This window comes from Phascolarctos cinereus, unplaced genomic scaffold, assembly GCF_003287225.1.
Source record: "Phascolarctos cinereus isolate Bilbo 61053 unplaced genomic scaffold, phaCin_HiC Scaffold_4;HRSCAF=312, whole genome shotgun sequence".
NCBI lineage: Eukaryota > Metazoa > Chordata > Mammalia > Diprotodontia > Phascolarctidae > Phascolarctos > Phascolarctos cinereus.
The window spans coordinates 720,685,934-720,697,940 of NW_027555847.1; the positions used below are offsets into that span (position 1 = coordinate 720,685,934).

The 12,007-nt window shown below is 55.8% G+C and overlaps 1 protein-coding gene across 7 annotated transcripts in view; it reads left to right on the plus strand.

The window, feature by feature from the left end:
* DEPDC5 (DEP domain containing 5, GATOR1 subcomplex subunit) overlaps positions 1-12,007 on the plus strand; it is a 117,213-nt gene that overhangs the window by 101,924 nt on the left and 3,282 nt on the right. For 6 of the 7 annotated variants that reach the window (XM_020996438.2, XM_020996441.2, XM_020996440.2 and 3 more), the window contains 7 exons: positions 754-886; positions 2,329-2,437; positions 3,529-3,753; positions 7,384-7,553; positions 8,563-8,734; positions 10,939-10,999; positions 11,553-11,635. In XM_020996438.2, the coding sequence (XP_020852097.1) occupies positions 754-886; positions 2,329-2,437; positions 3,529-3,753; positions 7,384-7,553; positions 8,563-8,734; positions 10,939-10,999; positions 11,553-11,635 (953 nt within the window). Of the gene's footprint in view, positions 1-753; positions 887-2,328; positions 2,438-3,528; positions 3,754-7,383; positions 7,554-8,562; positions 8,735-10,938; positions 11,000-11,552; positions 11,636-12,007 lie in introns of those variants that run through there. The other variant, XM_020996443.2, reaches the window with a different exon arrangement.

The following is a 12,007-nucleotide window of genomic DNA, read 5'->3' on the forward strand; positions in this document are numbered from 1 at the left end:
GGATCAAGGATCTCCCAGCTCCCCTTGCTTAGGCTCAGTATCCCTTTCGGGAGCCCTTTCAGAGTGCACAGGCTTGCTATCCTCCCATTATCTCTCTCTCTCTCCCCGTCTCTCTCTCTGTCTGTCTCTCTGTATTTGTATCTCTGTCTGTCTCTCTGTTTCTGTTTCTCTGCCTCTTTTTCTGTCTCTGCCTTTCTTTCTCTTTCTCTCTGGCTCTCTCTCTCTTTGCCTCTCTTCTCTGTTTCTGTCTCTCTCTGTTGTTCTCTCTGTTTCTCTATCTCTCTGTCTCTGTTTCCCTCTGTGTCTCTATTTGTCTCTCTCTGTCTCTATCTTTGTTTCTCAGTCTCTTTCTTTGTCTCTGTTTCTATCTCTCTGTCTCTGTCTCTCCCTCCCTCTCTCTCTGTGTCTCTCTGTGTCTCTGTTTCCCTTCCTTTCCCCAGCACTTCCTGGGGGGCAGTGGAGGAGTGGGGGTGGGAGCAGCACCTGCCACGCTGCCCACACTTGCTGTTTGATCTTGACCAAGTCCCTTTCCCTCCCAGGGTCTTGATTTCCTCACCTCTGATAGGAGGAGGTGGGGTGAGGTGGCCCCTGAGACCCCTCTGAGGATTCCCGTGATCCTGGGACTCCTCGAAGGGCGCTGCCAGTTCTCGCTGCCCCCTTTCCTCAGGGCCCCTTAGTAAATGCCCCTCCCCGTCACTGCTTCGTGACTAATTGTGACCGTGCCTTTCCGTGTCCTTCGTGGGTGGGCTCCAGAACAGGCGTCCAGCTGCTCTCGGAGCAGAAGGGCCTCTCTGCGTCCTGCTTCATCAGCGCGGAGGTCGTGCACTGGCTGGTGAGCAGTGTGGAGGGTGTACAGACCCAAGCCATGGCCAGTGACATCATGCAGGTGAGGCCCGGCCTGGCCCGCTGTGCCACAGTATCTTCTGGCTGGCGGCCCGTGGGAGGAGAGCCACAGGGTCAGGGCGGGCAGGGCAGGGCGGAGCCAGCTTCATGAGGGCCCGGGATCTGTGGGTGTGCTGGCCACGTGGAGCCTGCTTTGGGAACACGTCCCATTTTGGCGCAAGAGTCTCAGAATTTATTCTTGGGTCTGAGATGTTCTGGTAACCCAGGGTATAGAAACCCTGGAAGACTCGGAAGGCAGAGTGGACCTTGAGGCCCCCAGAGGAATGAAAGAGCCCCGCCCTTGAGGCAGGAGCCCCTGAGCTGCCTGAGGCGGGGCAGGCCATTGGCCCTCTGATAAATGGGGCGGTGCTGGGACTCCCTGGCCTGCCAAGCTGCGGAGAGAGAGTAGTTTGGTCAGTACTAGTTCAGTTGTGACTGCTGTGTTTGACGGTCCGTTGGAGCTCAGACACATGCACTGGGTGATATCACCCGGGTGGGCGGCTGGGCCACCACAGAGAGCGTGCTTGTCTGGTGTCTCAGGCTGGGTGCCGATGAGCCCCCTGTGGCACCCTCCTCCCCATGCTGGCTGCCCCAGCCCCCCATCTCCAGCAGTGCTGGCATCGCTGGCACCGTGGCATCCAAGAGCAAGGGGGCAATTGCCCCGCCTGCCACCGTCCTCTGCCTCGTAGGAGCTGCAGCTGGAGGCTGGCAGCGGGGCGGAGGAGGGGGCAGGACCTGGAGTATCTGCTCCGGGACTGGCTGAAGGAACTAGGGGCATTTCTCCTAGAGAAGATAAGGCCTGGGGGGGCACACGAGACCCACGTTGGGTGCTTCCCAGAATTTTAGCTCAGCCAACATCCAGTCCAACCCCAATAACAAAGGGTCCCTATTGTAATATAATGTGCCGGAGGACAAGAGATTGTTCAGCCTCGGCTTGAAGACCTCCAGGGACTGGGAGCTCCCTCCCTCCCAGGTCAGCCCCTTCCATGCGGGGACATCTGGCCTCAATTGGCGTCTTAGCAGCCTCTCCCATTGTTTCTGGTTCCCACGGGGAACCCATCTCTTCCTTCCTCCATGTGACTGATAGCCCTGAGGGCTGAACCAGAGGCACCAGAGAGACCTTCCCAGCCATGGGGGCTGGCCCAGTGTGGGGAGGCAGTGAGGCGCCTTTCCCTGGAGTCTCCAAGCAGGGGCCAGCTGCCCACTTGTCTGGGGTCTTATTCAAGTCCTCGTTGTTGTGGATAGCCCAGCCCTTCTCGGGATGCCAGCGTGTCCCCTTCCTCGCTCGCCTCAGTTTCCCTTCTTATAGCATGAGGGAGGTGGAGGAACAACGACCTCCGTGGAGCTCTGAAAGCCTGTGGTCATTGAGAAGCCCCCGGGGTTCCCAGTGTGGGATGGCTGCACTTCTGGCTCTGACCCTGACTGTCCTGTCATCTCTTCTCCTAGAAAATGCTGGAGGAGCAGCTTATCACTCACGCCTCCGGCGAAGCCTTGCGCACCTTCATCTATGGCTTCTACTTCTACAAGATCGTGGGGGACAGGGAGCCGGACCGAGGTGGCTCCCCCCACCCCCCCAAGAGCAGTTCTTGGGCCCTCCCCTGCCCCCCCAGCAGTTCTCCTAGCCTCCCTTCTCCCCCCCCCAGGAGCAGTTCTCTGGCCCCGCTCCCAGCCAGGACAGCCACTGTCTGCTCTGGGGCTGTGGTGGAGTCCTGTCCCTCATTTGTCGGTGAGGGATGTGAGCTTCCTGGTCCCCTCTATCCATGTGGGGAGAAGCCCTTGGGTCTGAGGAATTTCTGTCTCCACCAGCCCACTGACCCAGTGTCCGTCCACAGCTGTCTGAGCAGGCGTGGGGCAGCTCCTGTGTCTGGTGTCCTCCATGGGGAGGCTCCTCTTTGGGCCTCTGGGCACCGCTGAGGCTTTGCCTCCTGCGGGGTGGAGCACTGGCCTTGCAGTCAGGGAGACCCGGGTTCAGATCCTGCCTCTGACACTTAGTAGCTCGGTGCCTCTGGGCAGATCCCTTTCCTCTCTGGGCCCCAGTTCTTTCATCATTAAAATGGGGGGTTAGACTTGATGTCTACTGCTCTGTGATCCTACAGTTCTGCACAGTACCCAGCACACAGTAGGTGCTTAACAGATAAATGCTGTCTGGCTGACTATGGGAAATAGTCTTATTTTCAGCTCCACCCTTCCAGGTACCTTTCAAGCTTGAATGGCACAGCTGTGTTTTATCTAAAGAACTTGGGTTTCTCTTTTCCTTGGCCCTATCTCCACTGTGTACTTCCCTCATCTGGAAAATGGGTTTGTGGTGAGGAAAGGGCCTTGCCAACCTTCAGGTGCTAGAGAAATGGGAGTCCCTTCTTATTTTATTTTATTTATATTTTTTTTGGGCGAGGCAGTCGGGATTAAGTGACTTACCCAAGGTCACACAGGGTTTTAAGTGTTGTGTCTGAAACTGGATTTGAACTCAGGTCCTCCTGACTCCAGGGCCAGAGCTCTATCTGTTGCACCACCTAGCTGCCCCGGGAGTCACTTCTTAATATCCTTTATGAGTGAAAAGTGAGGAAGGCCACTCAGAGGGCATGCCCACGGGCTGGTCCTGGGCCCACGCCTATGGCTGACCTGCTCCCCATCTCCGTGTCTCCCCAGTGGGCCTGCAGCAGCCAGCCACGTGGCACACGGCGGCCATGGACGACTTCACGGCCTTCCAGCGGAAGTGGTTTGAAGTGGCCTTCGTGGCCGAGGAACTGCTGCACTCGGAGATCCCTGCCTTCCTGTTGCCCTGGCTGCCCAGCCGCCCCGCGTCTTACGCCAGCCGGCACAGCTCCTTCAGCCGCAGCTTTGGGGGGAGGAGCCAGGCTGCTGCGCTCCTAGGTATCGTCCAAGGCGAAGGTGGCAGCAAGGGTGGGAGGGGGGTCGCATAGTGGGGATGGCGGCCACCCGAGGGAGCAGGGCTGAGCGGGCTGAACCTCAGGGTGATGAAGAGCCCAGTCCGGTGCTTGTAGGCCACAGGCATGGCGGAAAGGCAGGGAAATCCCCTAAACCTCCTTACAGTTAGCGCTGTCTCCAAGGGGAGCGGGAGGCTGTCGGCTCCCTCCGCCCCAACAAGAGGTGGGATGGCCGCTGGCTGCAGAGCGTTTGAGGAGGTGCCCTCCGAGGTGCATAGGCAGCTGGGCCACGAGGAGTGCTTGGGGAGGGTTTGGTGTAAGGGGGCAAGCGAGCCTGGGCTTGGACTGTAAAATGGAGCTGCTGGTTTCTGGCTGTGTCAGCTTAGTGACTATGACTGTGGACAGGTGGGCTCTCTCTCTGAGCCTCAGTTTCCTCTTTTGTGAAATGGGGACGGTTAGTCCGGACGTGCCTGTGGAAGCTGTCTGAGGGCAGGGCAGGGCAGGGCTGGCCTCACTCTTGTCTTTGCGCCCCAGCTGCTCTGCCTGGTGCCCAGCACCTGTGTCAGGGCTGTGCACCAGTGCTTTGTGATTGCCTGACAGACAGGCAAACAGAGGCACCTTTGGAAAGCTTGGGGTTGCTCGCGCCTCCCTGGGCTTGGTTCTTCCCAGGGAGGAGGAAATAAGTGTGGTGAAGACAGGTGTGGGTTCAGATCCTGCCCCTGGTGCTCACTTCCTGGGCAACTGGGACAAGTCTCTTCCTCACTTTGGGCCATGATCCCCTCGTGTGTAAAATGATGAGGGGGTTGGGCCAGCTGGCCTGTGGGAGCCCTTCAGGCTTTAAGTCTGTGATTCTAGTACCTTCTCTTCTGAAATCCTCCTTCTCTCATGCCTCTGACCTTTCCTAAGCCTTGTCCTCTCCCCCCCACCAAAAATCCTGCTTGGAAAAAAGCGGGGGATGGGCAGTCCCAAGCCCTGGGTTTGAATCCTGCCTTCCTCTCGCTGTGTCTCGGCCCCCGTGGCTGCAGAGTGGGGCCTTTTGCGTTCCGTTAGCTTCCATGTCCTGGCTCCTTGCACCCGCCCAGGAGGCAGAGGCCTACTTCCTAGGTATGAGCCTCTCAGGGCTTGGTGCCCTCCTCTGTAGAATCAGGGGATTGGCTGATTCCCAAGGTCCCTTGCTGGTTCCAGGGCTGTCAGCTAAGCTATCCCAGGGTTTGGGTCAGTGCCCTCAGAGGACGTCTTGGCCCAGCTGGTCCAGCGCAGCCTGCCCTGTCCCTCCCAACTTCTCTGCTCCTCCTGGAGGGCTTTGACTGACTGCAGCATGAGGGGCCGTGGCCTCCTCTCTCCCCTCTCTCCCCTTTCTTGTCCTTGCTTGCCACCAGGGTGGGCGGGTCCAGGAGAGCCCCTGCCAGGCAGCTGGTGGCGGGCTGACCCCCAGGGGCCCCTGGGCCTGCTGGGCACCAGGTGTCTGGCTACTTGTCCGCTTAATTAAAACAGAAAAGAAGGAACACAGTTCCCTTCCCTTCTTGCCTTGCTCTGTGTCCTAAGCAGCCTGTTTGTGGTGAACTGGCCTCCTTTTGTTTCTATCAGTCTCTTGGACGGCTTCTTGTGATTTCTCATGAAACTCTGGTCTTGACGTGGAGTCACTGGGGGTGAAGGCTTGGCCTCACTGCCCACGTGCCCTCGGCAGCTCCTTGTCTAGGCCTTGGTTTCATGCTGTAAGAGGGGTAAAAGGGCACCCTGCAGCCATTTGTGGTGTGCCCTTAGCGTGCAGAGCCCTGTGCTAGGCCCCCGGGCCAATAGAAAGGCAGCTGAGGAGGAGGAGGCCAGCCATGATCCGCCCCGTGTAAGGGTGACAGCAGAGGGAGCAGAAAGAATGTGTTTTTTCTTTAATCTTTTTTTTTTAATTTATTAATTTATTTTGATTTATCAACAATCGCTTCCATATGCTTTTGAGTTGAAAATTTTTCTCCCCCATCCTCCCCCCCACCCTCCCCAAGACAGCGCACAATCTCATATAGGCTTTACATTTACATTCCTATTAAACATATTTTCACATTAGTGAAGTTGTAAGTAAAAATTAAAACCAATAGGAGGAACCATCAGAAAGATGAAACAAAACTTAACAGAAGGTAAAAGTAAGTGATAGCAATTCGACTTCCATAGTTCTTTCTTTGGATGTGGACAGCATTTTCCATCCCAAGGCCTCTGGAGATGTCTTAGATCCTCATAATGCTGAGAAGGGTTCAGTTTAACAATATTAGTCATTGCATAACGTGGCTGTTATTGTGTACAAAGTCCTCTTGGTTCTGCTCACTTCACTCAGCATCAGACCATAAGTCTTTCCAGGTTTTTCTGAAGTCAGCCTGTTCATCATTCTTATAGCACAATAGTATTCCATTACATTCATATACCACAACTTGCTCAGCCATTCCCCAATGATGGGCATCCTCTCAATTTCCAATTCTTTGCCACCACAAAAAAGCTGCTATGAATATTTCTGTCCATGTGGGTCCTTTTCCCATTTGTTTGATCTCTTTGGGATATAGCCCTAGAAGTGCTATTGCTGGATCAAAGGGTATGCACATTTTTATAGCCCTTTGGGCATAGTTCCAAATTGTTCTCCAAAATGGTTGGATCATTTCACAACTCCACCAACAATGTATTAGTGTTCCAATTTTCCCACATCTTCTCCAACATTTATCATTTTCCTGTTTTGTCATGTTGGCCAATCTGATAGGTGTGATGTGGTACCTCAGAGTTGTTTTGATTTGCATTTCTCTAATCAATAACGATTTAGAGCATTTTTTCATATGACTATAGATGGCTTTAATTTCTTCATCTGAGAACTGTCTGTTCATATCCTTTGACCATTTATCAATTGGGGAATGGCTTGTGTTCTTATAAATTTGTCTTAATTCTCTATATATTTTAGAAATGAGGCCTTTATCAGAGAGACTGGTTGTAAAAATTCTTTCCCAATTTTCTACCTTCCTTCTAATCTTAGTTGCATTGGCTTTGTTTGTGCAAAAATGTATCAATTTAATGTAATCAAAGTTATCCATTTTGCTTTTCGTAATGTTCTCTATCTCCTGTTTGGTCATGAATTCTTCTGTTCTCCATAGATCTGATAGGTAAACTATTCCTTGTTCTCCCAGTTTACTTATGGTATCAGCCTTTATATCTAAGTCATGAACCCATTTTGACTTTATTTTGGTATATGTGTGAGATTTGGGTCTATGCCTAGTTTCTGCCATCTTTTCCAGTTTTCCCAGCAGTTTTTTTTCAAAGAGTGGGTTCTTATCCCAGAGCTGGGGTCTTTTTTATCAAATAATAGATTACTATAGTCATTGACTACGTGTCTTGCATATTTAACCTATTCCAGTGATCCACCTCCCTATTTCTTAGCCAGTACCAAGCAATTTTGATGATTGCTGCTTTATAATACAATTTAAGATCTGGAATTGCTAGGCCACCAGGAAGAATGTGTTTTCAAGGAGGGTGGGATGGGGGCAGAGACGGTGCACCGGGTGGAGGGACCGGCTTCGGAGAGCACGAGGCATGGTGGTGGGGCAGGGGCTCATCCCAGGCCCCTGCGACGCCTCCTGTCCCCACACAGCGGCCACAGTGCCCGAGCAGAGGACAGTGACTCTGGATGTGGATGTGAATAACCGTACGGACCGGCTGGAGTGGTGCAGCTGTTATTACCATGGCAACTTCTCCCTGAATGCGGCCTTCGAGGTCAAGCTGCACTGGATGGCGGTGACGGCCGCAGTGCTCTTTGAGATGGTGAGTGGTCTGCGCACGGGCAGAGCCTGATCTGCCTGGTGACCGGGAGGTTTCCTGCAGCCCCAGTAGGATCCTGGGGTGTTGCACCAGAGGGATCCCATATCTGGATGGGAAGCAGTGAGGCTAGGAGAGAAGTAACAGCCTCAAGGTCACCATGATTCAGTGGCCGGACTGACCCCCTGGCCTCTGCCTTCACCGGTGCTCCGTACTGGGCTTCAGTGCCAGCCCTGTGACCAAGGTCCCACCGTAGCTAACACTACACCCCCTTGGGATTTTCACATGTCCAGGTGGCCTAGTCTGAGGTGGGCCCGTCTGTCCTAACAAAGCCTGTGGTTTTTGGCCCTCCGGTGCTTGGACATCTCTAGTCCCCTAGCATCGCTGGCTTCCTCTGAGCAACATCCTCAGCTCTGGAGGGGCCAGCCAGGCTCACAAAGTGCCTGCAGGGTGACCTGGGACCTTGTTCATAGCCACCCTAGGAGGCTGTCCATGCAAGTAACAGTGTGGCCATCACACAGATGAAAAATAGAGGCTCTGGGAAGGGAAAGGACTTGCCCAAGGTCCTGCGGGCCTCTGGGGTTGTCAGAGTCAGTGAGGCCCCACTGGGCCACACCCAGCCTTTTTCCCTGCTCAGAATTGTCTCACTTCCTGTATTTAAGCCTGGGCCAGCCCCCGGGTCATTGATTCCTGGGCAGAGGACCTCTGTCAGGCTCTGACTGCACTGTCAGTCATATGGGATGCTGGATGTCCAAAGCAGGTCCCCGTGGCCTTTCTCAAAGTCCCAGGGAACAAAATCAGCTCTAATACAGAGGTTCCTTTTCCCTTGATGCCCCCTCGCATGAGAGGTGCTGGTTGTCAGGAAGAGTCTCCTTTTCCATTGCCGCCTCCTCTGGGGCCTCCACGGCCAGCAAGAGGGAGCCCCGCGCCTTTGGCCCTCCCGCCTCAGGCTTGTGCCCGTCTCGGGGCCCGGCCAGGCAAGCCTAGGAGCAGCTCGGCTGCGCTTTTCTCCCAGGTTCAGGGTTGGCATCGCAAGGCCACTTCCTGCGGCTTCTTGCTGGTCCCTGTTCTGGAAGGCCCGTTTGCCCTGCCCAGTTATCTGTATGGAGACCCGCTACGTGCCCAGCTCTTCATCCCCCTCAACATCAGCTGCTTGGTGAAGGAGGGCAGCGAGCATCTGTTTGACAGTAAGCTTTGGCATTTCTGGGAGGTGGTGGGGAGGGAGAATCTCAGACCTCATAGGGGCTCGGGAGGAGTGTCCTTCTGTGAGGACTTGCCCAGGGCAGCCCCAGGGGCTTCTGGCTGGACCAGTGTCAGACTCCAGACCTCCTGAGGAGAGTCGCCCGCATTCCTCCGCACCAAATGCCCTCCCAGGGGACCTTGAGGGGCCCCTTGCCATGTTCCCTAAGCCTCATTTGGGATCCTGGTTTCAGTAGTTCAGCCCTTGAGATAGGGTGGCTTCCAATTATGAGCCGTGCCATCCAAAAACCGTGCCTTCTCAGGCCCTCCTGACTTCTGCCCTACAAAACATCAGGGCCATTTTCAGGAAAGGCCGTTCCCCTTCGCTTGCGTGAAGCCAGCGTGTACTGCCTTGCCAGAAAGACCACGGAGGGGACTGTGCTAGAGGGGCTGGTGGGGACAGTGGGGAGAGGGCGCTCTAGGCCAGGCCACTGCTGGCGGGAGGGAAGTCTGGGGCAGTGCGAGCATCCAGAGCCCCGAGCACCAACCCTTCCTAGCTGCGTAGAGCCTAGGCAAGACTGGGCCCTCATCCCCTCAGTGGGTAACTGGGAGTGACGCTGATGCTGACCCCACAGATTGGTGTAAGGAAAGCCCTCGGGAATGGGAGCGTTACCATCCCCGGGGGCAAAGGTAGATTTGTGCATCACATCCCACAGTGCTGGAGCTCCGGGGCGCCCTAGGCAGACACCCACTTTACCAGCAACACGATTCCAGAATCCCAGGACGTGTGAGCTGGAAGGGGTCTAGGGGCCTCCTGCCTGTTCAGGATGTTTCCTCCTCTCTAACCCCCCGCCTCTTGCAGAGAGGCGCCCACTTCTGGGTAGCTGATGGGGGGGAGATGAGTTTGGGGTTGGGCAACAACCTTTGTTATTCGTGTAGACGTTGCTAGGTGACTCAGCTTCTGCCAGCCCTGGTGGAGCTCGGCAGCGAGCATCCCGTCTCAGTTGCCATGGTTACAGTCAGGGACCGATGCCCTGATTTAAGTGATTAAGGCCCAGCAGCTGGAATGCTCCTCCTCCCTGCTTCTGTCCCTCCCTGACGGCTGCCTTCTGCCTCAGGCGAACGTGTTCTAGATTCTTCAAAAATGGGAAAGCCCGATAGACGCTGGGTGGTTTTTCAACCTCTTGGACTGCTCTGGCAGCCTCCAGCTTGGCCTGGATAGAGAATTACAGAAGTGGAGGGGCCACAGGCTGTGCCCGCGTTTCTGGGGACGTTTCCTTGTATGTCCCTGCCGCCTGAGCGCCAGCTCCCCAAGCCGGGGCTAGCGTGGCGGGCACTGACGTCCTCCGGGCACCCATTTTTGTCGGTGCCCCTGCTTTTCACATCACCTACGTTTCCCAGTGCATCTGTCCCCCCTCCCACTCCCAGAAAACCATTCCTTATTACAAAGGACAAGAATGATTAAGAAACAAAAAAACAAAAAGCCAGGTCACCAAAACTAACCAGCATTTGGCTACGGAGATGCCCGCCTCTACAAAGGACGACGCCTCTGCTGTCTCCTTTGGGGTCGAGCCTGGCTGTCGCGGCTGATTTCACAATGCCTCTCTGTGGGGTCTGTGTCCATGTTACCTTTGTCTTCAGAGCATTTCAGAGGGAGATGCAGAGCCATCTTATCGGCCCTATTCTATAGGTGGGGAAACCAGAGAAAGGGGAAGGCCACGTGACTAGCAGTGGTGGATTCCCCAAAGTCATTGCGTAGATGGAAGTAGAGAGAAGAGAGGAGGAGGACGGGTGGAAATCATGGCAGGAGGCCATCCTCTGGGCCACTCCTGTCGGGAAGAGGGAGCCATGTCCAGAATAGCCTGGAGTCTCTTTATGAGCCAAGACCCCTCAGAGGCCAGCCTGGGCCCAGAGCAGGGCTTCCCTCCAAGATTCCAGCAAGGCCTTGTCTGGCCTTTGCCTGGAGAAGCCCAGAGACAAACTTCCCTCCCATCATGGTGGCCCCTTCCAGTGGGGCAGCCCTCGTGGTTGGCGAGTTTCCCCTAGCACAGAGCATGGAGGCCTGCCTCCCTGTGACCTGCTGTGGCCTCCTCGCTGGCTCTGCCCTTCGGGGCTGGGCAGAACCTGTCTCATAGTTCCCAGATGAGCCTCTTTGGCTTACGGGTCCAGAGCCCCGGGGCCCATTGGCCGCTGACCAAACCTTTCCCCCCAGGCTTTGAACCAGAAACTTACTGGGATCGCATGCATCTGTTCCAGGAAGCCATCGCTCACAGGTGCGTTGGTTGGTAAGGCATGTTGGGGGCACACGCGCGCCCTCCTGCAGGCGGCTCCTCATGGCACAAGGTCAGCGGGGGAGCCTTCTCCTCTTCTCCCGCTGCTGTGACTGGGGGCTCCAGAGGGGCTGCAGCAGCAGGGACTCTGGGGTCTGGGCTTCCGCCCTTCCTAACTCCCCCACCCCTTAGCCTGGGGTCTCGGTGAGTAGCTGTGGCCCAGAAGATGCCTCCTGGGTGGTCACTGGTGCCCAGCCTCTTAGGACTGGCTTAGTAAACCGGTCCTTGGACAACAGAACCTCCTTTCCCCCCTCCCCCCACCCAGTCCATCCCTGGGTCTGGCCTTGATAACTTCCCAGCATGCTCTAGGACTCTGCTGGCTCATCCTCAACCTTTTGGGATCCAGAGTCCCTTCTGTGCCCTAGTCTAGCCCCAGGGAAGTGAGTTCGAGTGATGCAATCAAGGAAAGGCTCCAGTGAGGGGGATGGGCCATGGGCCAGGCTGAATGAACCTAGAGCCTCCTCAGGCCACTCACAGCTCCCTCTCATTTCCTCAGGTTTGGATTTGTGCAAGACAAATATTCTGCCTCTGCCTTCAACTTCCCTTCCGAGAACAAGCCGCAGTACATCCACGTCACAGGTGCGTGGGCGCGGGGGCCCTGGGGAAGGGGAAACCTCGTGGCCTTGGAAGCATGGTGGCTGGGCATGTGCCCTTTGTCATGGGCAGCTTAGCTAGAGTCGGGGGGTGGGGAGGCAGGGAGAGCGGGGGACGGCGTACAGTCCTGGCGAAGGGTGGCGGTCACACGGACGATAGCGCCTCTGTCGTACGTGGGCCGAGGGGGCCGAGGCACATGCAGACCCTGGGCTCCCGACTCTGCTGCGTACTGCTGTCCCGGGGTTGCCAGAGGGGGAACAGGGACCTTCTCCTTTGGGACCTTGTGTTTGGTCCCCGAGGTCACTGTCCACCTCCCGCCAACTTATTTCAAGGCGGGGCAGAGTAGCGGCCTCCCTG